Here is a 27,900-nt window from a genome sequence, read left to right on the forward strand (position 1 = left end):
GATTAACTAGTATTCAGTAGAAGATAACTAGTCCAGATTAACTAGTATTCAGTAGAAGATAACTAGTCCAGATTAACTAGTATTCAGTAGAAGATAACTAGTACAGATTAACTAGTACTCAGTAGAAGATAACTAGTCCAGATTAACTAGTATTCAGTAGAAGATAACTAGTGCAGATTAACTAGTATTCAGTAGAAGATAACTAGTCCAGATTAACTAGTATTCAGTAGAAGATAACTAGTGCAGATTAACTAGTATTCAGTAGAAGATAACTAGTCCAGATTAACTAGTATTCAGTAGAAGATAACTAGTCCAGATTAACTAGTATTCAGTAGAAGATAACTAGTCCAGATTAACTAGTATTCAGTAGAAGATAACTAGTCCAGATTAACTAGTATTCAGTAGAAGATAACTAGTGCAGATTAACTAGTATTCAGTAGAAGATAACTAGTCCAGATTAACTAGTATTCAGTAGAAGATAACTAGTGCAGATTAACTAGTATTCAGTAGAAGATAACTAGTGCAGATTAACTAGTATTCAGTAGAAGATAACTAGTCCAGATTAACTAGTATTCAGTAGAAGATAACTAGTGCAGATTAACTAGTATTCAGTAGAAGATAACTAGTCCAGATTAACTAGTATTCAGTAGAAGATAACTAGTGCAGATTAACTAGTATTCAGTAGAAGATAACTAGTCCAGATTAACTAGTATTCAGTAGAAGATAACTAGTACAGATGGCTGTTATTCGGGTCATGACTTGGTTTGAGTTTATTTGTTTGTGACTAAACCAGCTGGTGACCACAGCTAGTTGTGGTTTGGTTTAACTAACCTGTTTGTGTTGATCAGAGTGAAGATTCTGGAGCAGTTTGTGGAAACGGTGAATCAGCTGAAAGGTCAACGGCAGCAGACGGTCCAGACTCATGTGTGTGCTGCCCTCTGCAGTCTGTTAAAGGTAGCACACCTGTGGAGGGAGGAGCCCAGTTATACACCTGTACGGCTACACAGATGTATCACAATCAGCATGTCAGTGATTCCAACCAAAGTACTGCTTTTTTATCTGCAGTTTCAAAGATTTATTCCTACTGAAATTCCATTTTCTAAGACGGCTTTTAGTCCAAACACTTGCCTATTTTTTCTGTTTTATTTTGCAAAGTTTAGTTTATTTCCGCAGCTTTTTTCCCCTCTTTCTCACTTGACAATAAGAGAGGCTTTCTTGGTGATTCTACATTAAATTTTGGAGCGTTTTCGTTGCAAATTCAGGAGGTTAATGTAGCTCCACAACACAGACGAACCAAAAGTGAAACCTGGATGTGCACAGATTAGCCACTTTAAAGGGAAATACGAAGGTTAAAATAAACCGACGGGAGCAAACTAAGTCTTGTTTTCTTTGTCGTCAGCACCAGGGCAGCGTCCGAGGCTCGCTGGGTCCAGAGGACGTCCGCTCCCCGGCCTTGTCCCTCCTGTCGGGGGCGCTGGAGAGCAGCAGTCCTCTGATCCGCTGCCTGGCTGCTGAAGGTTTGGCTCGGCTGGTCCAGGTGGTCGGAGACCCCGGGTTCACCGCCTCCGTCTCTCTGCTCTGCTTCGACAGGTGATGTCATCCATTACATCACTTCCTGTATGTGCTGAGGAACACTTTGACTCATTTTATATTCTGCTACAGGAACATATTTCTTGTGTTTTTGTCCTTAAACAGCAGATTTTCTCCCACAGATGAACCGTCAGCGGCCTCTTCTGAATCTATTTCTAGTCTCTGCTGAAACAAAGCAGCTCCTGATCCCAAAATACTCAAAAAAGCTGCAGAGTGAAGCAGAAATGGCTCAAAGGAGGCTTTAAATACCCGCGAGAGACGCTTTGAACCCAATGTATCAGAGAATGACGACGGTTTGCTGCACTGCAGGTTCAAGATGTTTATTTTTATCCAGAGACGGAGGCGATGTCACATAAAGCAGAGCTGATAGAAACACAGGAGCTGCTGATGTGTAACATGATGTAAACGAAAAAATAAGTTCATCTGAAACACCGTGAGTTGGTGATGAGCAGCACTGAGGTTGGAGGATTATTTTCTGTCAACAAATGGAAAAAAAAAGTCTTTCTGCAGATTTTTCTAATTAAAGCCTACTAAATTAGGTCCCTGAGCTGTTAAGAGACTTTGAATTTGAAATCAAATTAACTGCCATAAAATAAACAGAAAAGTAGATAAAACTGGAAAGAAACCCCATTTTTTGTTTGTTTCGGCTTATATTTGTGGATGGATCGTACACTAAGACTGAGGGGAGATGTCCCGTGGTCGGGTTTGTAGGAGTTCTTTGGAGCAGTGATTGATTCTGGATTAATTTTACTTTAGCTGATTTAATATCACAGATACCAGCGACTGTTTTTGAGTAAACAGACAAACCGATGCTGATCGTCACATGGCTCCTCTGTGCTCCTTGGTGGAGTAATAAAATGTGTTTCATGTTGTTCAACGCAAACAAAAATACCAAAACTAGAACCATTCAAACTAGATTTTTGATGATAGGCGGCAGTTTCTAAACATCTCCGGACATGTCTTTCACTTCTCACTTCTATAAACTGATAGACTGATGCTAAGCTAATGGCTAACAGTCTCCGTGTTTTCAGGCTGAAGACGGCTCGTGATGCTGCGTCTCGTAGCGGCTACGCTCTGGCTCTGGGGGCGCTGCAGAGATACACCGGAGGAATCGGCTCACCTCAACACCTGTCCACCTGTCTGGGAGTTCTGTTCACGCTGAGCCAGGACAGCACCTCACCTGAAGTCCAGGTATGAAACACTGAGCCAGATGTAGAAGGATTCTGGAGGTGATGAGTTTCCTCCTAACCTCAGCCTTCTAGCAGCATGTCTGCAGGCTGCTTGCGTCTTGAATCTAAATATTAAATTCTAACAATAAATCAAGCTAAAACTTCACAGATGACATTTTAAACATCCAGAGTTTGAGCTTAAAGTTTCCAGTGAAGCAGAAGGAACCTGATGATCTGTGATGGAATAATTCTGCTTAGAAACAGAATAGGGTGTCGTCTGTAGAACACAGCTAAAAAAAGGTCAGCAGAAGTAACTTTATTGTTCATTTTTGTGACCAAACATTTCATATTTAAAGCATTGGTGTTATTATGACATGATGCTACATGGGTTCAGGAAGTATCACTAGTTTACTTCTGGATTTTCTGTTTTTATGTTAATATGAGCTCGAAGATGGAACTTTTCATTTTTTTATAGAGTACAACTCCTCCATAATCAGAGATTATTTGATCTACTTAACTCTAACATTACAGATTCTGAGTCAGTGACATGATGAGAAATGACAGAAAATTCCAGGTTTTTATCTTTAATCGTTCCTGAGATGTTGTTCAAAAAGACTCAAATTTATTGTAAGAAAAACCCGAAGAGAGAGGGTGATTTTTAATGAAAATACCTCCCAGAAAGTGTTTGATAAACAAGTTACATTTTAAAGATATTTATCTTGATACATAATTTATGTAACAACAATCAGAGATGGTGGAACTCTAACAACTGGATGATTCTAGAAGGAATGACTCAGATTTCTGTGATTTCAAACATGATGGGGCTTTCTTCAGCTTCCTTGAGGTCTTTTAAAGCATTGAATTAGACTTCCAGACTTTCTGTGAGCCTTCAGACGATGTTTTAAAGGTTTAAATGTCCTGTTCCTCTCAGACCTGGTCCCTCCACAGCCTGTCCCTGGTGGTGGACCTGTCCGGCTGCCTCTATCGGACCCACGCCGAGCCGTCCTTCTCCCTGGTGCTCCGCCTGCTGCTGTCCACGCCGCCCACCCACCCCGAGGTTCACCACAGCCTGGGTCGCTGCCTGCACGGCCTCATCACCTGCCTGGGCCCCGACCTGCAGGGTACGCCCCTCTCACCTGCTGCCATGGTTACCTGGGAGATGACAGGTGTGTGAGTGACGGCGGCTGTGTGTTTGCAGGTGACGGAGCGGCCGAGCTTCGGTCCAGCTGTCTGGTGGGATGTGGGGTGATGCAGGCCGGTCCAGACTGTCTGGTTCAGGCCAGAGCCATCTCCTGTCTGCAGCAGCTGCACATGTTCTCACCTCCACATGTGAACCTGGCCAGCCTCGTACCGGCCCTCTGCGTGAGTACACCTGCTCAGCTAGTCACCGGAGGATAAGCAGTACCTTTAAAACATCCATCTCCTTTGGAAGTTTTCTGCTTTTCAACAGTGAATCATGATCAGTTTAATTTGGCTTTTTATCGTCATGCTGCCGCCACCATTACTTTGTGAAAATCTGCTTTTATTGTGACATAAAAGAGTCTTTAGTTTGTAAATTCTTGTCAAAAATTTCAAATTAAATTGGACATAATTTAGTGTTGAAAAGCAGTAAAAAAGAGAGATGAAAACTTTTTATACACCCTGTAGTGGGTGCTGTCTAAAGAAGCATTTTGGTGCACATTTGTGTGTTTTTTGACCCTGCATTGTGTCTTACAGGAGATCTTGTTGGATTATTCCGTGTTGGTAGGTCGTCCTTAAGGCCTGAAGCTGCTGCTGTCGTTTAGTTTACTTTCTGTTCACTTCCTGTTTGGTCTGAGTTTTCTGTTGCTGTGGAGTCGGGCTGGGCGATATAAACAAATACCACTTTAATCTAGACTGATGACTTCTTCACTTTATTAGCCAAAAACCTGTGCCAACATAAATGAAAAACACTGAAAACTACCCGATGATGCATTCAGAGTGCAAACGTTTGCTCTCTCCAGGAACGAGTCGTGATGATTTCAGAGACGCTCTGCAGCTTCATCTTACTTATTTTAGACGTTTAAGCTGCACAGAAAGAAGCCTTAATGTCTAAAAATAATGACTATGAGGTCTAATAAGCTTTTCCGGATGGCCCAGCTCCACCGTGGACTTTAAGAACTCACTGAAACACATTTTAACACCTGCTGGTTTTAACCTTTTTCTGTTGCACCCAATTTTAACATTTTCTGTTCCGACGTTAACTCACCGTTTTTGCTCAACTTTAATTTACTTTGTTTGCTTTGCAGCTAATTCAGTAACAACCTTAAAAACCCTCCCTGCTGCCTGTTTTGTCTTTAATCAAGTGTTTCATCCAGACAGTTTATTGTTATTATTAAGCTGCTTCATGTGGATTTGATCAGTCTCCAGTAATTTTTCATTGAGCAGCAAACAGACCAAAATTTTTAGCTTGTTGCTCAAATAGACAGAAAAGACTAAATATAGGATAAAATATATAAATGTAAAATGTGTTATCTGTTAACGTGTTTTTCTGTTTAGGAGATTGCAAATCTTTTTTTTTTTTTTAAACTGCTGGACAAAAAAGTAATTTAAAGATGTGGATTTGTGCAACTTATAATCTCCATAACTTTTCTTTGTGACATTTTGTAGATTACTTTAACACAGTAAAAGTAATAATTGTTGTCTGGAGGGAACACTGGAGAAAAGCTGCATGTTTGGCTGGTTTGCAGCTTTAACGAGGTCTAAACTCGTGTAAACTCTGCGTTTGCAGGCCAACCTGTGCAGCTCCTTCCTGTGTTTACGGAGAGCTGTGGTGGCCTGTCTGAGGCAGCTGGTCCAGCGGGAGGCGCTAGAGGTTTCTGAACACGCCGTCGCTCTGGTCAAAGAGCTGCCGAGACGAGACAACACGCAGCTCGGTGAGAAGAAATGTTTAATACGAGCTGTAGCATCATTAAGGAGCCATCTGAGGCACATTTAGAAAACAAGTTTTCCTTCAAAGTCAACAAGATTTCACCTTTAATCACCCAGAACCTGTAAAAACAGAATTTTTTTTAACAGTTCTGTCCATAAAAGTAACAACCCGAGCTGTAAATTGTCGTAATTATTCAAATTTCATTTATTCTGCAAGACAGACACAACCAACACAGAGATAAAAAACAACAAAAATGAAATGAAATGACCAAAAACGACACAAGTGGGGACACAGAGCGACAAAACACAAGACAAAATTACAAATCAGACAAAAAATGAGAAAGAAAACAGACACAAAATGACAAATCAGACAAAAAATGAGAAAGAAAACAGACACAAAATGACAAATCAGACAAAAAATGAGAAAGAAAACAGACACAAAATGACAAATCAGACAAAAAATGAGAGAAAACAGACACAAAATGACAAATCAGACAAAAAATGAGAAAGAAAACAGACACAAAATGACAAATCAGACAAAAAAATGAGAGAAAACAACAATAAACAGACGTAAAATGACAAAAACCTAATTAATTTAAGGCACAAAACAACAAAAAATGAGACAAACTGACACAAAATGCCAAACCAGAGAAAAAACAAAACAACAAAAATAGACACAAAACCACAACAAATGAACACAAAGGACCAAACTGAGACACAAAACAAGAAGCAAGAGAAAATGACATAAACGAGACAGAAAACAAAAAAAATTAGACAAAAAAATGACAAAAAAGATTTGACACAAAACAACAAAAATGACACAAACTGGACAAAACAACAATGGAAATGGTTGGGGGGGGGACACAAAAGGACAAAGGCAAGACACAAAAATACAAAAGAGAAGAAAAAAGGCAAAAATACCAGAATAAAATGAAATCGGCATGACTCAAACAGAGAACAGAGGAGATCCATCAGCATGGAGGAACATCTACTGATGAACAGAGGAGAGGAAACGACTGGAGACATGGAGACAGAAGAACATCTACAGGAGGAGACATTTTTTTCCATCTTTGGAACACAAAACATCCACAAAGAGACACAAAACCTCCGAAAAAATGAGACCCTAAATGACTTAAACAAGAAGGCGAAAACTTACAAAGATGAGAAAAAACAACAACAAAGAGCCAACAAGAGACACAAAATGAGAAAACCTTTCTAGGATCATCTATAGACAGGATTTATTCTGTGGAAAAACAGTTTTCTAATATAGGAAATAAATGTTTCTGTGCTTGTTGTGATCTTAATGTGTATGAATCATATTTACAGTGTTTGATAAAGAACCTGTGTCTGTGCAGACGTCACCATAAAGGAGGTGGGTCTGGAAGGAGCTCTGTTCACTCTGCTGGACCGAGAGTCTGATCCAGGACTGAGGAGGGACATCCAGGAGACTCTGGTCCACATGATGGCCTCCAGCAGCAGACTGGCTCACTGGCTCAAACTCTGCAAGGACGTTCTGTCGGCGACCACCGGTGGGTCCAGAGCTTCTGGTTCTGATCCCAGGACGCTGGGGTTCGACTGAAACATCTGGTGTAGAAACCGTTCTTGTTTTGTTGCTTCAACTGCAAATTGATCAGATCCGATGAGTTGAGTTCAGCATCTTTACCGTGTCGTATCACTGAGCTGACTGAAAATACGGTTAATCTGTGGTGAGAGTAATTATTAGTCTCAGCCCTAATATAGGCTCGTTTTGGTTAATTGATTAGCTGTACTGGCAATAAAATGACTTCTATTGATTTATTTTTTTAAAGATGCAGATGAAAATCTCCCACAGAGCAAAGTCATGTCTACAATTTAAAATTGGAGACTCAGAACTGGACAGGATGACTCAGATTGTTGGAAATTGCTTAAAACTAGTCTAAAATGACAAAACTGACTTAAAAATGACTTAAACAGTCCAAAATCTCTTGAAATGTGTCTAAAATGACAATAACCTGTCTAACATGGCTCAAAGCTTGTCTTTACCTTGAAACTTGTTTGAAATGGCAAAAACTTTTACAAAAAGACTCAAATTTGTCCAAACCAACTCAGAAATTTTTCCAAATGTCTTAAAAATTGTCAAAAATATTTTTAAGGTTAACCAGAATTCTGTTTTCTCGGCCACAACTAAGAACAGCTCATTGATTAATCCAGAAAATAAGATTATAAAACGGTAGCTTAAGAATTTCAGTGCATTTTATTTCATCTTCAGAACCTCTGAGGTCCCAGATGAACCGTTCCGGGTCTCAGATTGTTTTCGTTTTAAACTCTCAGACAGCCGGTCGCCATTGGAGACGAGTCAGGAGGACGACGACGGTTGCCGAGACGACGACTCGTCTGCGTTCAGAGCGCGCTCAGAGAGCAGCGGTCCGTTCACGGCGCTGCGCTGGGCGACCCGACGCTTCGCCGTGGAGTGCGTCTGTCGGATCATCGCCCAGTGCGAGTCGGCCGACCCCGCCCACTTTGACATGGTTCTGGCTCAGGAGAGGCGGCTGCTCGAGTCCACAGGTGAGACCCGGTTCACCTGGTTCTGGATGGTTCTGGTTGTGGTTGGTTCTTGTTGGTTCTGGCTGGTTCTGATTGGTTCTGGTTTCACCCCCTCTCCTGTCCCCCTCAGACTTCCTGGTCCTCCATCTTGGAGACCTGGTCCGGATGGCCTTCATGGCAGCGACGGATCACAGCGACCCGCTCAGACTGGCCGGACTCCAGACGCTGCTGGTGATCATCAGACGGTTCTCCTCCATCCCAGAACCGGAGTTCCCGGGTCACGTGATCCTGGAGCAGTACCAGGCCAACGTAAGAACCCACACCTGGACGGAAAGAACTCCAACAGAGTCAGGAAATGGAAAACTGATCCATTATTTATGAATAAATAATTACTGAAGTCCAAAATGTGCCAAATTACTCAAAACTTGTTAAAATATGTTTCAAATTGGCTGAAAATTACTTTAAAATTATTTGCAACTTATTCAAAGTTACTCAAATCTTGTTCAAAATGAGAAAAAAATCCAAATTTATTGAAAGGTTGTGCAAAATAAAATGATTCAAAGTAACTTAGAATTAAAAGAATAACTAAAACCTGTCTGACATAAGATTTGTCCAAAATTTAAATTTTTTTAGGCCTTTTGGAGTTATTTTGGTTATTTTTTTCAATACTGTTTATTATTTTTATTTTTTGTTTTTATATTTTATTTTACGTGTAATATTTTGTTTTTTGTTTTTGATTATTTTTATTTTGTGTATTGTTTTGCATTTTTGTTTGTTTTTCTATTTTAATTAGTATTATTTTGCATTTTTGTTTGCTTTTTATTTGTATTTAGTTTTTTGCTTTTTACATTATTTTCTTGTATGTGTGTTTTGTGATTTTGTTTTTTGTTTCTATTATTTTGTCTTTTATTTTTTTGTTTTGTGTTTTTGTTTGCTTTTTCTTTCTTATTTGTATTTAGTTTTTCGTTTTTTTACATTATTTGTGTGTGTTTGTTTTTTATTTCTATTATTTTGTCTTATTTTTTGTTTTATTTTGCGTTTTTGTTTGATTATTTCCTTTCATTCGTGTTTTTTGTTTTTAATATTTCTGTCTGTTTGCATTTTCCTTGAAGCTGAAACTCAAACGTCAGATTATTGTTTTATTTGAAGAAGCTTTGTATTTATGGACTGTTGTTGTTTTCAGGTTGGAGCTGCTCTCAGACCGGCCTTCAGTCCTGATGCTCCTCCTGACGTCACTGCTAAAGCCTGCCAGGTGATCAATAATCATCAATAACAGCCCCATCCATACCTGATCACCTGTTATTAACTCCGCCCCCTGTCCTCTCCAGGTGTGCAGCGCCTGGATCGCCAGCGGCGTCGTCAGTGACCTCAGAGATCTCCGCCGCGTCCACCAGCTGCTGGCCTCCTCATTGGCTAAAGTCCAGAGTGGGCGGGACCCCGGCAGCCAGCTGTACAACGAGGCGGCCGCTACCATGGAGACGCTGGCTGTTCTCAAAGCCTGGGCCGAGGTCAGGCAGTGATGTCATCATTATTTCATTTATCTGTTATTCCTTTTGTGTTTTCCCAAAGATGACTTAAAACTTTCCCAAAATTACACAAAATTTTTTATCTAAAATGACAAAAACATCCCCAAAAAAAGTCAAAAATTGGACAAAATGGGTAACTGGTTCCTCCACCGGGGAAACCGCAGAGAAGAGTCCGGCTATGGACTGGTCCTGTTGTGGAGGTTAGATCAGGAGACTTTGGTTGGCTTGAAATTTGTCCACAATGAGTAAAATGTCTAAAATTACCTCCAACTTTTCCAAAATTACTCAAAATTAGTCCAAAATAACCTAAAACTTGTCCAAAGTGACTTAAAACTTGTCCAGTTTGACCAAAAATTTGTCCAAAACATCTTAGAAATGTTCCAAATGACTTAAAAATTGTTAAAAACAACTTCAAATTTGACAAATTCTTTTCGGCTAGATTGGCCAATATGACAAAACGTCTTAAGGATTTTAAAATGTGCTCTAAATAGCTTGAATAATTTTTGCTTTTATCATCATGAACATTGTGTTTTCCTGCTTTATGATGTTCATCTTTACAGACAAAATGATAATAATGATAATTTATTACACTTTGAGCTGCATGACATTGTCAGAAACAGACGTCACCGTATTTAGCGTTCTGCTGTATAGATTGCTATAAAAGCAAAAACTACTTAAGTCACTGTTTTTATGCTGCAAAAACAATGTTTGCACCAAATTTTCATATTAAAACTTGCATATTAAAACCTTAAACCCTATAAAAATGTGTAAAAGGCATCTTTATCTGACTATAACACATAATAGACTGAGAGTTATTGATTATGGAGAATAACTTGACTTGAATTTAGACTTAAAGTTATGATTCTACAAATATCTGTTCACTGGATTCCCTATAAATGAACTTGTCTGTATTTATTAAAAACATTCTCTTGTTTGTTTCTCAGGTTTACATTGTAGCGGTGGAGAGCAGCAGACTGAAGGAGAGTCCTGATAGGTCGGCAGACCCGTCTGTCTCCTCCTCGACCAATGACGGCTCAGGCTGTGAGTCGGGAGGGGCAGGGCTCCTGAAGCTGGTCCAATCAGATCTGTCAACGCTGAGCCGTCTGTGGTTGGCGGTGCTGCAGGATTACGCTCTGCTGACCCTCCCCCAGGAGAACACGGCTCAGATACCTGCATCAGGTGGGACAAGGAGGGTTTCTACGGCAACGGTCTGCATGCACTGCAAAGTTTAAAGTAAAACTCATCTAAACTCATCCTGTCAGTAATAATGAAGACGGTTGCTTCATTCTTCCACAACAGGTGATGAAAAATTTGACTTAAATAATCTGTAACTCGTCCAAATTACCCAAGGATTGTCAAAACTGGAAACACTTGTCCAAAACTAATCAGAATTTGTCCAAAATGACTTGAAACCTGTCTAAAATAAAATGACTCCTAACTTGTCTGAAATTACTTGACTTTCCAACAAATGTTTAAAATTGTGCCAAATGGTTCAAAATGTGTCAAAAAGAAAGTTTAAATTGATTTTAAATGGTTGTCCAATGAGTCCAATGAGTGGAGTAGTGGTTAGCACTTTCACCTTTCAGCCAGAAGATCCCCGGTTCAAATCCCGGCCTGGGTTCTTTCTGCATGGAGTTTGCATGTTCTCCCTGTGCATGCGTGGGTTTTCTCCGGGTACTCCGGCTTCCTCCCACAGTCCAAAAACATGCTGAGGTTAATTGGTTACTCTAAATTGTCCGTAGGTGTGAATGTGAGTGTGATTGTGTGTCTGTATATGTAGCCCTGTGACAGACTGGTGACCTGTCCAGGGTGTCCCCTGCCTTCACCCGAGTCAGCTGGGATAGACTCCAGCACCCCCCATGACCCTAGTGAGGATAAAGCGGTGTACAGAGGATGGATGGATGGTTGTCCAATGCTGTCCTCAATGACTTGAAAAATATCCAAAGAAACCCAAAGATTCCACTAAAACTTGTCAATGTCTCAAAAATAGTTGAAAATGACAGTTTTGTCCAAAATGTTGCAACAATTGTGTAAAATGATCCAAAATGTTTCTGAAATTACTCGATGTTTGTTCAGAATAACAAAAACAAATGCAAAACTGCACCAAAATCATTCAAAATGACCAGAAAAGTTTTCTTTAATCACAAATGTTTTTTTCAAAATGACTCAGAAGTTGTTCTGAAATGACTTAACAATTTTGTTCTTGTTCCATTACTATGCAGAGAAACAGGAGATGTTGGGAAACGGAGCAGAGGAATAATGCAGTAAAGATCTGGACAACCAGAATCAAACCTGACTCTTAAACTAATTCTACCTTCATGAGTAAACAGTTTCTCTGAGGAGACCTGCTTCAGCAGCAGGAACTGTAGTATTTAGCTGTGATGTCTTAGGCTTTCTGCAGACCTAATAACCTGTTTGTCCTTCAGGAGGAGCTTTCTACACAGCAGAGACGGTGAACCAGGCCAGAGCTCATTACTCCTCCTGCTGGGCTCCGGTTCTTCAGGCTTCGTCTCTCTGGCTGCATAGCTCAGGTCAGATCTGATCCAGGATCCTCGTCTTATACTGAACACCTGTACAGCTGTGTTCACATGTCTCCATCTCTGCAGGCTTCCTTATGGCAGACGACACACCTGCCAACCTGTCCAGACCGGCCACGCCCACCTCCATGGGCCACACCGGCTCAGTGGGCGGAGCCAAGAGTCCCGAAGACGTCAACACCGACAGGCTGCACCTGATACTGGGTAAGAACTGGTTCTAATGGTGGATGTGTAGAACAGGAACTGGTTCTAATGGTGGATGTGCAGAACAGGAACTGGTTCTAATGGTGGATGTGTAGAGCAGAAACTGGTTCTAATGGTGGATGTGCAGAACAGGAACTGGTTCTAATGGTGGATGTGTAGAACAGGAACTGGTTCTAATGGTGGATGTGTAGAGCAGAAACTGGTTCTAATGGTGGATGTGTAGAGCAGGAACTGGTTCTTATGGTGGATGTGTAGAGCAGGAACTGGTTCTAATGGTGGATGTGTAGAGCAGGAACTGGTTCTAATGGTGGAGGTGTAGAACAGAAACTGGTTCTAATGGTGGATGTGTAGAACAGAAACTGGTTCTAATGGTGGATGTGTAGAACAGACACTGGTTCTAATGGTGGATGTGTAGAGCAGAAACTGGTTCTAATGGTGCATGTGTAGAACAGAAACTGGTTCTAATGGTGGATGTGTAGAGCAGAAACTGGTTCTAATGGTGGATGTGTAGAGCAGGAACTGGTTCTAATGGTGGATGTGTAGAACAGAAACTGGTTCTAATGGTGGATGTGTAGAACAGACACTGGTTCTAATGGTGGATGTGTAGAGCAGAAACTGGTTCTAATGGTGCATGTGTAGAACAGAAACTGGTTCTAATGGTGGATGTGTAGAACAGGAACTGGTTCTAATGGTGGATGTGTAGAACAGAAACTGGTTCTAATGGTGGATGTGTAGAACAGAAACTGGTTCTAATGGTGGATGTGTAGAACAGACACTGGTTCTAATGGTGGATGTGTAGAACAGAAACTGGTTCTAATGGTGGATGTGTAGAACAGACACTGGTTCTAATGGTGGATGTGTAGAGCAGAAACTGGTTCTAATGGTGGATGTGTAGAACAGAAACTGGTTCTAATGGTGGATGTGTAGAACAGAAACTGGTTCTAATGGTGGATGTGTAGAACAGAAACTGGTTCTAATGGATGTGTAGAACAGAAACTGGTTCTAATGGTGGATGTGTAGAGCAGAAACTGGTTCTAATGGTGGATGTGTAGAGCAGGAACTGGTTCTAATGGTGGATGTGTAGAGCAGGAACTGGTTCTAATGGTGGATGTGTAGAACAGAAACTGGTTCTAATGGTGGATGTGTAGAGCAGGAACTGGTTCTAATGGTGGATGTGTAGAACAGGAACTGGTTCTAATGGTGGATGTGTAGAACAGAAACTGGTTCTAATGGTGGATGTGTAGAGCAGAAACTGGTTCTAATGGTGGATGTGTAGAACAGAAACTGGTTCTAATGGTGGATGTGTAGAGCAGAAACTGGTTCTAATGGTGGATGTGTAGAACAGAAACTGGTTCTAATGGTGGATGTGTAGAACAGAAACTGGTTCTAATGGTGGATGTGTAGAGCAGGAACTGGTTCTAATGGTGGATGTGTAGAACAGAAACTGGTTCTAATGGTGGATGTGTAGAGCAGGAACTGGTTCTAATGGTGGATGTGTAGAACAGAAACTGGTTCTAATGGTGGATGTGTAGAACAGAAACTGGTTCTAATGGTGGATGTGTAGAACAGACACTGGTTCTAATGGTGGATGTGTAGAGCAGAAACTGGTTCTAATGGTGGATGTGTAGAGCAGGAACTGGTTCTAATGGTGGATGTGTAGAGCAGGAACTGGTTCTAATGGTGGATGTGTAGAACAGGAACTGGTTCTAATGGTGGATGTGTAGAACAGAAACTGGTTCTAATGGTGGATGTGTAGAACAGAAACTGGTTCTAATGGTGGATGTGTAGAGCAGGAACTGGTTCTAATGGTGGATGTGTAGAGCAGGAACTGGTTCTAATGGTGGATGTGTAGAGCAGAAACTGGTTCTAATGGTGCATGTGTAGAACAGAAACTGGTTCTAATGGTGGATGTGTAGAGCAGGAACTGGTTCTAATGGTGGATGTGTAGAACAGACACTGATTCTAATGGTGGATGTGTAGAGCAGAAACTGGTTCTAATGGTGGATGTGTAGAGCAGAAACTGGTTCTAATGGTGGATGTGTAGAGCAGGAACTGGTTCTAATGGTGGATGTGTAGAGCAGAAACTGGTTCTAATGGTGGATGTGTAGAACAGAAACTGGTTCTAATGGTGGATGTGTAGAGCAGGAACTGGTTCTAATGGTGGATGTGTAGAACAGACACTGGTTCTAATGGTGGATGTGTAGAACAGAAACTGGTTCTAATGGTGGATGTGTAGAACAGAAACTGGTTCTAATGGTGGATGTGTAGAGCAGGAACTGGTTCTAATGGTGGATGTGTAGAACAGAAACTGGTTCTAATGGTGGATGTGTAGAGCAGAAACTGGTTCTAATGGTGGATGTGTAGAACAGAAACTGGTTCTAATGGTGGATGTGTAGAGCAGGAACTGGTTCTAATGGTGGATGTGTAGAGCAGAAACTGGTTCTAATGGTGGATGTGTAGAACAGAAACTGGTTCTAATGGTGGATGTGTAGAGCAGGAACTGGTTCTAATGGTGGATGTGTAGAGCAGGAACTGGTTCTAATGGTGGATGTGTAGAGCAGGAACTGGTTCTAATGGTGGATGTGTAGAACAGAAACTGGTTCTAATGGTGGATGTGTAGAGCAGAAACTGGTTCTAATGGTGGATGTGTAGAACAGAAACTGGTTCTAATGGTGGATGTGTAGAACAGGAACTGGTTCTAATGGTGGATGTGTAGAGCAGAAACTGGTTCTAATGGTGGATGTGTAGAACAGAAACTGGTTCTAATGGTGGATGTGTAGAACAGAAACTGGTTCTAATGGTGGATGTGTAGAACAGAAACTGGTTCTAATGGTGGATGTGTAGAGCAGGAACTGGTTCTAATGGTGGATGTGTAGAACAGGAACTGATTCTAATGGTGGATGTGTAGAGCAGGAACTGGTTCTAATGGTGGATGTGTAGAACAGGAACTGGTTCTAATGGTGGATGTGTAGAACAGGAACTGATTCTAATGGTGGATGTGTAGAACAGAAACTGGTTCTAATGGTGGATGTGTAGAACAGGAACTGATTCTAATGGTGGATGTGTAGAACAGAAACTGGTTCTAATGGTGGATGTGTAGAGCAGGAACTGGTTCTAATGGTGGATGTGTAGAACAGGAACTGATTCTAATGGTGGATGTGTAGAACAGAAACTGGTTCTAATGGTGGATGTGTAGAACAGAAACTGGTTCTAATGGTGGATGTGTAGAACAGGAACTGTAGTCTTTAACCGTACCTTTTCTATTTTCAGGGATCAGTGTGGAGTTTCTCTGTTCTCCACATTCTGAAGACCAGATGGAGAACATCACTTCCTGTCTCAGAGCTCTGCAGGCGCTGCTGGACGTCTCCTGGCCTCGAGCAAAGATCGGAAATGACCAGGTGAGACACACCTGGACTTGAATCCAGACCAGATTCAGTCAAAAACTTGACTTAAAATTATCTAGAATTGCTCGGATGTCCAAAGTAATTAGCTTGTAACTTGTACAAAATCACTTATCATTGTTCAAAATGGCAAACGTTTGTCCAAAATAACTCAACTCTTTGAAAAGTTACAACTAATTTGTCCAAAATGATGCAACATTTGGCAAAAATGACTTCAAACTTGTCCAAAATGACCCAAAAATTGTCCAAATTGACTTTAAATTGATCCAAAAAATGTGCAGAACAAATCTAAAATTGGCCAAAACAAGTCAAACTTGCACAGAACGACCTGATTCCCTGGCAGACTTGAAACTTGTCCAGAATCCCACTAAAATAGTTCAAAATGAAAATCATTTGTCCAAAACATCTCAACACTTGTCAAAAGTGCCTAAAAATCTGTGCAAAATGACTAAAAAAATGATTTAACCATCTGTTCAGAGCGACTAAAATGACATAAAATGACATGAAACTCGTCTGCGATGCCTTGAAATTTGTCCAAAACAAGAAAAAAAAGGCCGAAAATTTCTCACATTGTGCACAAAATTACATGAAACCTGGCCTACATCATTTGTTGAATATGGCCTGATTGTTCAAAATGACAAAAACCGTTCTAAAAGGATTTTAAAATGTGCTCTAAATAACTTGAAACTTCTTCAGAATTCCTTTGAAATAGTCCAAAATGATGTGAAACTGGTTAAATATGATTCAGATTGTCCAAAATGACAACAACTGATCTAAAAGGATTTTAAAATGTGCTCTAAATAACTTGAAACTTCTTCAGAATTCCTTTGAAATAGTCCAAAATGATGTGAAACTGGTTAAATATGATTCAGATTGTCCAAAATGACAACAACTGATCTAAAAGGATTTTAAAATGTGCTCTAAATAACTTGAAACCTCTTCAAAATCACTTGGAACTGATCCAAAATGACGTGAAAAAGATCAACAGGTCCCTCTGTTACATCTGTAAACATGTCGATGTTCAGACTCCGTGTATTGACTCTGTTATATATGCATATAATGTATCTTAAGTGGTTGTTCTCTGCAGGCTCTGAGCGTGGAGCTGCTCAGCGTCCTCCACAGACTGATGGTGACCAGAGAGTCGGCGTCCGTTCAGCTCGCCGTGTTGGATTTACTGCAGCAGATCGTGACGGCGGCTCAGGAGCACGTCAGGGAGAAACGTCACTCTGCTGAAGGTAAACACAGATTTATTTTATTAATATTAATCATCATAAAGTCCTCAGAGTCCAGCTGAGTGTCTCTGTTTGTCCTCAGTGGACGACGGAGCTGCAGAGAAGGAAACGCTGCCGGAGTTCGGAGAAGGACGAGACACCGGAGGTTTGATTCCCGGTCGATCGCTGGTGTTTGGAGCTCTGGAGCTCTGTCTCTGTGTTCTGGTCCGGAAACTCCCACAGCTGAGCCCAAAACTGGCCGGGACCAGTCCGACCGGTAAGAAAGGAAGAGGAGTCGACTGTGACTCAATATGTGATTGAAGTGTTGTAAAAACTGTCCAGAGTTACCAAAGAATTATTCACAAACTAAATTTGTCTCAAGTGACTCAAAATTTCACACAGCAGATTTTCCTCAGAAGATTTTCTTCAAACTGACAGTAAATTTTTATTCACTGGTTTGGTCATGTCTAACCTGCTTTTTCCTTGTGTGTGTGTGTGTGTGTGTGTGTGTGTGTGTGTGTGTGTGTGTGTGTGTGTTCAGGTTGTGGGTCTTCAGCCTGGACTCTGACTGACAGTGATTGTCGTCTCGTATCCTCTGCGGTTTCTGTCCTCTCTGAGCTGCCGTCCGTCTGCTCTCCTGAAGGTCAGAACTTTAACCTCCTCGTGCTAATTGCTAATGTTAGCCTAACCTCAGTATCGGCATCTCTGATTGGTCCGTTTGTCTCCTCTGTACAGGAAGTGTCTCCATCCTCCCAACTGTCCTCTATCTGCTGCTGGGAGTCCTCAGAGAGCTGGTACACCAGCGCAGCACACACACAGGTAACACACACACACACACACACACACAGGTAACACACACACACACACACACACACACACACAGGTAACACACACACAGGTAACACACACACACACACACACACAGGTAACACACACACACACACACACACACACAGGTAACACACACACACACACACACACACAGGTAACACACACACACACACACACACACACAGGTAACACACACACAGGTAACACACACACACACACACACAGGTAACACACACACACACAGGTAACACACACACACACACACACACAAACACACACAGGTAACACACACACACACACACAGGTAACACACACACACACACACACACACAGGTAACACACACACACACACAGGTAACACACACACACACACAGGTAACACACACACACACACACACACACACAGGTAACACACACACACACACACACACACACACACACACACACACAGGTAACACACACACAGGTAACACACACACACACACACACACACAGGTAACACACACACACACACACACAGGTAACACACACACACACACACACACAGGTAACACACACACACACACACACACAGGTAACACACACAGGTAACACACACACACACAGGTAACACACACACACACAGGTAACACACACACACACAGGTAACACACACACAGGTAACACACACACAACACACACACACACACACACACACACACACACAGGTAACACACACACACACAGGTAACACACACACACACACACACACAGGTAACACACACACACACAGGTAACACACACACACACACAGGTAACACACAAACACACACAGGTAACACACACACACACACACACAGGTAACACACACACACACAGGTAACACACACACACACACACACACACAGGTAACACACAAACACACACAGTTAACACACACACACACACACACAGGTAACACACACACACACACAGGTAACACACACACACACACACACACACACAGGTAACACACACACACACAGTTAACACACACACACACAGGTAACACACACACACACACACAGGTAACACACACACACACACAGGTAACACACACACACACACACACAGGTAACACACACACACACACAGGTAACACACATACACACACACACATGTTTGTTTTTCTATACCGGTGGGGACTTACCATTGACTCCCATTCATATCTAACTCCTAACCCTTACCCTAACCCTAACCTTAACCATCACCAAATCAATGCCTAACCCTAAACAAACGTTTTTGCACTTTTACATTTTTTATTAACAACAATATGGCCAAGAAAACGGTGTTGCCACCCGTGGGGACCTCATTTTAGGTCCCCACTGTAAGACAAGTCCCCACCTTTATAGCAAATAGTCAGGTCAAAGTCCCCACTGGTATAGCAGAAACAAGTACACACACACACACACACACACAGGTAACACACACACACTGGACTGGATGTGTTTTAATTCCTGTAATAAATTTCCCAGCTGCCCCGGCGGCGGGCTCTGGAGCCGGTCTGGGTTTGGTGGTCCAGGCGACTCTTCAGGCCCTGAAGTCGGTTCTGACGTCTCCGATGAGTCGACAGGAGAAAAGCCGAGGATCCTGGAAGCTGCTGCTGAGATCAGCTCTGAGCACTCTGCTGACCCTCTGGGACTCTGGTACTTATGTATATTCACTGCAGTCATTTTAAAGAGCGTTTCAGACTCAGCTCTGTTTAATTCTGTCACAGTGGACTAAAAACATGTGAAATGTAACATCCATGATGCTGCAAAGACCCTGTAATGAAGCTGAAACGTAAAGCTGATAAAAGTTACAGCTAGTCTGATATTTTATTGGAATACTAACTGATTGTGTCCAAAGTCGTCTGAGATGAAATTAGTACAAAAAAAATGTCCAAAATATATCACAATTCAAGATCCAAGATAAAAACATACAAAATGACTGGAAACTTTAAAAAGACTCAAACTTGTCTGATATGACTCAAAATGAGTCCAAAATGACTTTGAAATGATCCAGAATTACTTAAATTTGTCCACAATGAGTCAGAAATTTCCAAATTACTTAAAATCTGTCCAAAATGACTTGACTTGTCACACTGACTAAAGTTTGTCTAGAATAACTTTAAAATTGTCAAAATTCTTCCATAATGACACAAACTGGTACAGATCAACTTGAAAAGTGTGAAAAAAAGACTCAAACTTGTCCAGATTACTAAATGTTTTTAAATTTGTCCAAAATGAGTAAAATTTTGTCCATAAAATGTCTAGTGGTCAGAATGAACCAAAATCTGTAGAGAAATCTCTGTTAAAAGTGAAACTGAAAACTTGTCAAAACAGATTCTAACATGAAACTAAAAATGTGTCCACAGCGTCTAAAATTTGTCCAAAATGACCTCTGTTTGTTTGGAGGGCCTTAAGCTGGCTCAAAATGACATGAAGCTCGTTTAAAATGAGGGGAAGAAGATGAGCAGGTTGATGTTCAGGCTTGTCTAGTGGAACTAAAATCGTCTCTGCAGTCACTAAAATGATCTAAAATCTGTGCTCAGGTTCTTCAGACTGCGCCGTGGACCAGATCAGCCTCCTCACCGCTCTCACCGTCTTCCTGCTGTCGGCCGGTCCAGATGTTTGCATCGTGGAGCCTCTGCACGCGCTCAGTCTGCAGCGCTTCACCGCCAGCATGGAGTCCAAAGAGCCGCTGGTCAGTACCAGAACCGGACGGGGTTCTAGTGCAGCTGAAGCTTCTGTAATGTGTTCACCAGCAGTCTGGGTTTTATCAGCATTTAGTCCAACTCTGCTGTTAGATCAGACTTTAAATCGGTTTCTTAAGTTTAACCACAAACCTCTATAAAAGCTGCAAACACGTTTGATTCTGCTGTAAAACACTAAAACTCAGCATGAAGGCTTTCCAGTCACATAAAGGACTTTCTCCATCTAGTTTCCAGATGTTTAAGGATCGTTCTGCTTCATTTCTTCCTGCTGTTTTTATTCATGTGTCTTTATGGTCAGACTGACTTTAAACTCTCCACCTCCGTTACAGAGGTTCAGAGAAACGACCACAAAACCCTGCAGCTTTACAGAAGTACACATTTTTACTTAAATCATTTTTAGTCTTCAGTCTGACTGAAGGAACCCTGTGGGCCGTTTTAAGGACCCTCAGCTCATTTCCTTTGACAGCTGCTTGTCCTAAACTGTTTTGAATTTGTCTTCAGTTACTCACAAAGTTTACAAAGTGACTAAAAAAATTGTAAAGCGACTAAAATATGTTTAAAATCAGTTAAAAACTGTTCAAAATGACTTGATAGGACGAATAAAAGTCAAATATAACAAAATTATCCAAAACTAGAAACTTTTCCAAAGTTACTCAAAAAACTGCCCAAAAGGACAAAAAAATATTTCCAAAATGACTTGATAAGCATTTCAGAAAGACTCAATAATGGACCAAAATGACAGAAAAATTCACAAAATTAATCAAAAAAAATCAAAAAAGGCTCAACAAGTTTATCCAAAATAACTTGTCCAGAATGACCCAGATTTAAAGAAAAACGACAAAAACACTTTTACACAGACAGGGTACCCGCGGATCCTTAAAAAGTATTAAAAAGTCTTAAATTTGACTTGCTGAAACCTGCAGATACCCTGACAGACTAGCAAAAAGTTTGGTTAAAATGAAAAAAAAAAAAAAAGCTCTACAATGACTCTGATTTTGTCCACGATGTCAGAATATCTGTAAACCTGAACAAATGACTCAAAACTTGCCCAAAGTGCCTCTAAATTGCTCAGAATTGCTCAGATTTGATCCAAAGTGACAAACTTGAGAATCAGAATGTTGGTGATTGGTGTAAACATCCATGTGTGGGAAAGCTGCAGGAAGCATGAATGTTTTTCATGTAGTTCGTCAGACATTCCTCCAAAAGTGATCATAAATATTAAACACAAACTAAACCGTGAATAAAACCAGTAAACCATGAATGAAGCCAGCTGACCGTAAATAAAACCAGTAAACAGTGAATCAAACCGTTAAACGGAGCCGTTCCTCCTGAGCTTGATGGTGATTGGATGGAATCGATGCCGTCGTCTCCAGTTTCAGCTCAGTGACTTCAAACATTCAGACTTTTAAAGGTAGCGCTGACCCGGTTCAGGTCCCAGTAGAACCAGCAGGTAGACTTCCTGTCCCAGTATGCAGGCCATCCAGCTGCTTTCCCTCCAGTAGAACCAGCTCTGACCGCTCTGTGTTCTGGTCCAGGTGGTGAGTCGATGCTACCAGCTGCTAACGTCGGTGTTTCAGGCTCCTCCGGCCGTCTCCGTCCCGTTTATCCAGGCCCTGGGCCCGGTTCTGGTCCGGTTCCTGCAGGTAAAGAACTGAGCTGTTCATGGACTTTAACGTGTGTATTCTATAAATCAAACATGTATGTGAGGATCAGGAGTTAAACACTGTGACCCATAGAGGCGAGTACTTGTGGAGTATCAGTTAGAGGACAAATGACAGAAGCTGTCCTCTCGTTATTTCAGAGCCTTTAAAGAAGAACATAAATAGAAAAGATGTCTGTCTTTCAATAACAAACACTGAAATATTTAACTGATGTTTCTGGAATTAAATTAAATTTCACTGATAAAATCTCAGTATTTGATGTTTCTGGTCTCCAAGTGACTTTTATTTCTCTGAATGGAAAAATCCAAAAAGATGTGATTTTATAATTTATCAACCAGCTGCTGATGTGTAACCAGTAAAACCGAATAAAAACAATAAAACCATGAATTAAATTCCTGTTCCTGGTGTTTGTTCATCAGCAGGTGGAACGGCGCCGACCTCAGAGTCCAGAAGAACTAAACGGAGTTCTGGAGGGAATCAGAGCCATGGAGGCTTTGATCCAGACAGCAGAGGAGGCACAGCGTCAGTACTACAGAGTACTACACAGTACCATGCAGTACTCCAGAGTACTACACAGAACCATGCAGTACTCCAGAGTACTACACAGAACCACGCAGTACTCCAGAGTACTACACAGAACCATGCAGTACTCCAGAGTACTACACAGAACCACGCAGTACTCCAGAGTACTACACAGAACCACGCAGTACTACAGAGTACTACACAGAACCACGCAGTACTCCAGAGTACTACACAGAACCACGCAGTACTCCAGAGTACTACACAGAACCACGCAGTACTACAGAGTACTACACAGAACCACGCAGTACTCCAGAGTACTACACAGAACCATGCAGTACTACAGAGTACTACATAGTACTTTGATTTTGAATCAATCAATTAGTTTTTTTTCCAGTAATGTTGGACCATTTTATAGTATTTTTAAATACTTTTTGACTGATCTGGAACCAGTTTGAAGTATTCTTACCTACCTGGTAATATCTGAGTCATTTATTTTGGACTAATGTGTTGTTTTAAACAACTTTTGAGCAGTTCTTGTTGAGTTGTTTTTTCTCTAAATATCAGAAAAGGCAGCTCCAAACGGTGATCATAAACATGTTTGACTGCAACAGTTAAAGTTCTTCATGTAAACCGTTCACTAACATAAACAGAACGTTGTCCAAATGTCCAAAATTCATCAAAAAAGGACTCAGAAACTGAATGACTAAAATATTTGTCCAAAATTATTTGAGTAATTTGAAAAACACACGTCAGAAACTATTTAAAATGTTTAAATGACTTAAAATTGTCCAAATTAACTTTAAACTAGTTTAGATGACCTCATCACCAGCAGTAGTTCAACTTCCTGTTTGTGTCCTTCAGGTTCTCACCTCGTCTCCTTCCTGCTTCCTCTCCTCATCTCCTTCCTATTGGATGAAAACGCTCTTGGCTCCGCCCCCTCGGCATCCCGGTCGCTGCACGAGGCGGCGCTCAAAGACCTGATGAGACTCGGACCCCAACACCCAGCAGTATTCAGGTAGGGTCAGTGAATGCATCATTAACACCCAGTAGTGTTCAGGTAGGGTCAGTGAACGCATCATTAAAACACCCAGCAGTGTTCAGGTACGGTCAGTGAACGCATCATTAACACACCCAGCAGTGTTCAGGTAGGGTCAGTAAACCTATCATTAAAACACCCAGCAGTGTTCAGGTACGGTCAGTGAACGCATCATTAACACACCCAGCAGTGTTCAGGTAGGATCAGTGAACGCATCATTAACACCCAGCAGTGTTCAGGTAGGGTCAGTGAACGCATCATTAACACACCCAGCAGTGTTCAGGTAGGGTCAGTGAACGCATCATTAACACACCCAGCAGTGTTCAGGTACGGTCAGTGAACGCATCATTAACACACCCAGCAGTGTTCAGGTACGGTCAGTGAACGCATCATTAACACCCCGTAGTGTTCAGGTAGGGTCAGTGAACGCATCATTAACACACCCAGCAGTGTTCAGGTAGGGTCAGTGAACGCATCATTAACACCCAGTAGTGTTCAGGTAGGATCAGTGAACGCATCATTAACACCCAGCAGTGTTCAGGTAGGGTCAGTGAACGCATCATTAAAACACCCAATAGTGTTCAGGCAGGGTCAGTGAACGCATCATTAACACACCCAGCAGTGTTCAGGTACGGTCAGTGAACGCATCATTAAAACACCCAGCAGTGTTCAGGTAGGGTCAGTGAACGCATCATTAACACACCCAGCAGTGTTCAGGTAGGGTCAGTGAACGCATCATTAACACACCCAGCAGTGTTCAGGTACGGTCAGTGAACGCATCATTAAAACACCCAGCAGTGTTCAGGTAGGGTCAGTGAACGCATCATTAACACACCCAGCAGTGTTCAGGCAGGGTCAGTGAACGCATCATTAACACACCAGCAGTGTTCAGGTAGGGTCAGTGAACGCATCATTAAAACACCCAGCAGTGTTCAGGTAGGGTCAGTGAACGCATCATTAACACCCAGCAGTGTTCAGGAAGGGTCAGTGAACGAATCATTAACACCCAGTAGTGTTCAGGCAGGGTCAGTGAACGCATCATTAACACACCCAGCAGTGTTCAGGCAGGGTCAGTGAACGCATCATTAACACACCCAGCAGTGTTCAGGTACGGTCAGTGAACGCATCATTAAAACACCCAGCAGTGTTCAGGTAGGGTCAGTGAACGCATCATTAAAACACCCAGCAGTGTTCAGGTAGGGTCAGTGAACGCATCATTAACACACCCAGCAGTGTTCAGGTACGGTCAGTGAACGCATCATTAAAACACCCAGCAGTGTTCAGGTAGGGTCAGTGAACGCATCATTAAAACACCCAGCAGTGTTCAGGTAGGGTCAGTGAACGCATCATTAACACCCAGCAGTGTTCAGGTAGGGTCAGTGAACGCATCATTAACACCCAGTAGTGTTCAGGCAGGGTCAGTGAACGCATCATTAACACCCAGTAGTGTTCAGGCAGGGTCAGTGAACGCATCATTAACACACCCAGCAGTGTTCAGGTACGGTCAGTGAACGAATCATTAACACCCAGTAGTGTTCAGGTAGGGTCAGTGAACGCATCATTAACACACCCAGCAGTGTTCAGGTACGGTCAGTGAACGAATCATTACACCCAGCAGTGTTCAGGTAGGGTCAGTGAACGCATCATTAACACACCCAGCAGTGTTCAGGAAGGGTCAGTGAACGAATCATTAACACCCAGTAGTGTTCAGGCAGGGTCAGTGAACGCATCATTAACACACCCAGCAGTGTTCAGGTACGGTCAGTGAACGCATCATTAAAACACCCAGCAGTGTTCAGGTAGGGTCAGTGAACGCATCATTAACACACCCAGCAGTGTTCAGGCAGGGTCAGTGAACGCATCATTAACACACCCAGCAGTGTTCAGGTAGGGTCAGTGAACGCATCATTAAAACACCCAGCAGTGTTCAGGTAGGGTCAGTGAACGCATCATTAAAACACCCAGCAGTGTTCAGGTAGGGTCAGTGAACGCATCATTAACACACCCAGCAGTGTTCAGGTAGGGTCAGTGAACGCATCATTAACCTTCTTGAGGTCATTCTTTGAATTATTTTGAGTCATTAGATCAATTTTTGTGCCATTTGTGACACATTTTGGTAATTTTGGACATTCTTCGTTTGTTTTTGAAGGTTTAAGTCATTTTGAAACAACTTTTGATTAAGTTTCTGGTATTTCAGACGCATTTTGAGTCATTGAGGACAAATTTTTGTAGTAAGTAGTAAGTTTTTTAAGGTCAATTTTAAATAATTTTTGAAAATTTAAGTATTTTTGGACAATTTTTGTTTCACTTTGACAAATTTGGCCATTTTAGACATTTTTTGTCATGTTTCACAAATTTCAAGTAATTTTGGACAAACTTTTAGTATTTCATAGCACTTCTAAGTTATTTAGGACACAATTTCTGATATTCAGACGTTTTAGTCATTGAGACAAATGTGTCATTTTGGATGTTGAAGTTTTTTTCATAGATTTTTGAGTCATTTGGACAAATTATTCACTGATTTTGACTTTTGAGGATTTTCAATGGGTTTCAATTAACTCTAAACAATTGAGTCCCTTTGGAGCCTTTTTACCACTTCAGATGGGTTTGGTGTATTTTGGGTATGCATTTATGTAATTTAGGAAAACTTGGAGCCATTAAGGATTTTCTTGTCACTTTACAAGTTTCAACTCATTTTGAGCAACGTTTTTTAGTCTGTTTGGAATCATTTTCGTCATTTCAGACCTCAGGTTTTGAGTCACTTGGGGCATTTTATTTACACTTTGGTCAGTTTTTGAGTTATTTTAATTTAAACTCAATCATTTTAACTCTCCTCATAATGATCCACGTTGAGTCGCTGTTTCACCACAATCATGACTGCCTGAAGAACAAAGCACGCAGTAATACTTCAGGGATTGGTTCTAAAGCTACATGAAGCTCTGGATTAATTTAAAATACTTTAATCTTGTTGGGATTAATGAGTTCTTCATGGTTACATCAGAGGTTTAATGATGAAGATTCATTTAAAGAACATTCAGTAGAACTTCTGCTCTGAGCTTTTATTCTGAAGGAGGAAACAAACGTAGTAAAATGCTGCATCATGAGTACATTCTGGGAGTATTTAAACATCGTTTAAACGTTTATTTTTCCTCCTCAGGTCTCTGATCTCGTCCTCTCCTCACCTCAAGTCTCGACTGGAAGCCGCCGTCAGAGGAAACCAGGAGAGTCTGAATGCTAAAGCTAACGGCGCTAAAGCTAGCGGCGCCAAGTCCTCACCGAGCATCACGCTAAAAACCAACTTCCTGTGAGACGCCTGACCTCAGATCAGATCAGCGTGTGGTGCGGTTCACTGACGGCCGGGACCAAACGGTACTTTTGCCTCCTGACACCAAGCACCGAGTTTTTTTAGGCACTTTAGGTCGAATCGCAGAAACTAAACCGACCAATCACAGCTCACTGCTGATTAATCTGACTGAAAAACTGGTTGAATAAGTTTAACCTGAGCGACTGAATCCTTCCAGACATTTAGTTTCATTTTATTTGAACATTCAGAGAAATAAAAGCATCAGACTTCATCTAAACTACATCAGAAATAAAAATGTTTTAAAGTTTAACCTGTAAATAAACGTAAAAACAAACAGAATTTCCTGCTGGATTCTGAAGTTTGGTTTCTTCAGCTGATTCTAAATAAAAAAACTAAAACCGTCTGGAGGAAATCAATCAGTCGATGAGAAACAAGCAGTTTTGTTTGATCTGAATGTTTTCATCAATTAATCAGTTCTACCGTCACTAATCAATCAGATCAATCATCAAGAAAAGTTAAAGAGGCAACAGACGACTTTTCAACTGGAAACAAGATTTTTACCTTACGTTTGTCCAGTGCTGGCCAAAAACTGCCCAAAACAAGCAGGAAACGCGTCTTAAAATGCTTCAAATGACAGAAAAATGTGGTCAAAAATGACTCAAATTGTTCAAGTTTTGAGTCATTTTGTTGAAAACCCATCAAAAACTACTGCAGAGTTTTTAAATGACTCGTGTAGAATAAAATGATTTTGGATGAATGCTGATTGTTTGTTCAGATTTATGA

The 27,900-nt window shown here is 41.3% G+C and overlaps 1 protein-coding gene across 28 annotated transcripts in view; it reads left to right on the forward strand.

Annotated features, from left to right (window-relative positions):
- The window catches only part of heatr5a (HEAT repeat containing 5a), a 40,854-nt gene extending 13,568 nt beyond the window's left edge, over nt 1-27,286 (forward strand). Inside the window, exons 17-44 of one of the 28 annotated variants that reach the window (XR_007941084.1) lie at nt 849-954; nt 1,400-1,590; nt 2,622-2,781; nt 3,691-3,880; nt 3,958-4,121; nt 4,476-4,502; nt 5,509-5,653; nt 7,004-7,177; nt 7,959-8,192; nt 8,302-8,480; nt 9,355-9,423; nt 9,500-9,679; nt 10,642-10,876; nt 12,124-12,228; nt 12,304-12,438; nt 15,709-15,836; nt 16,927-17,074; nt 17,154-17,327; nt 17,592-17,693; nt 17,786-17,869; nt 19,375-19,545; nt 20,433-20,584; nt 22,130-22,237; nt 22,675-22,777; nt 23,639-24,618; nt 24,706-24,921; nt 25,098-25,183; nt 25,483-26,040. Coding sequence is in view for 1 of the 28 variants with exons in the window: in XM_051946119.1 (XP_051802079.1) it covers nt 849-954; nt 1,400-1,590; nt 2,622-2,781; nt 3,691-3,880; nt 3,958-4,121; nt 5,509-5,653; nt 7,004-7,177; nt 7,959-8,192; nt 8,302-8,480; nt 9,355-9,423; nt 9,500-9,679; nt 10,642-10,876; nt 12,124-12,228; nt 12,304-12,438; nt 15,709-15,836; nt 16,927-17,074; nt 17,154-17,327; nt 17,592-17,693; nt 17,786-17,869; nt 19,375-19,545; nt 20,433-20,584; nt 22,130-22,237; nt 22,675-22,777; nt 23,639-23,792; nt 26,971-27,121 (3,742 nt within the window). In the remaining 27 variants the exon portion in view is untranslated. Of the gene's footprint in view, nt 1-848; nt 955-1,399; nt 1,591-2,621; nt 2,782-3,690; nt 3,881-3,957; nt 4,122-4,475; nt 4,503-5,508; nt 5,654-7,003; nt 7,178-7,958; nt 8,193-8,301; nt 8,481-9,354; nt 9,424-9,499; nt 9,680-10,641; nt 10,877-12,123; nt 12,229-12,303; nt 12,439-15,708; nt 15,837-16,926; nt 17,075-17,153; nt 17,328-17,591; nt 17,694-17,785; nt 17,870-19,374; nt 19,546-20,432; nt 20,585-22,129; nt 22,238-22,674; nt 22,778-23,638; nt 24,619-24,705; nt 25,289-25,482; nt 26,042-26,970 lie in introns of those variants that run through there. The other 27 variants (XR_007941070.1, XR_007941089.1, XR_007941090.1 and 24 more) reach the window with 27 other exon arrangements.
- Nucleotides 27,287-27,900: the final 614 nt, after the last annotated feature.

This window comes from Acanthochromis polyacanthus, chromosome 1, assembly GCF_021347895.1.
Source record: "Acanthochromis polyacanthus isolate Apoly-LR-REF ecotype Palm Island chromosome 1, KAUST_Apoly_ChrSc, whole genome shotgun sequence".
NCBI classification, from domain to species: domain Eukaryota; kingdom Metazoa; phylum Chordata; class Actinopteri; family Pomacentridae; genus Acanthochromis; species Acanthochromis polyacanthus.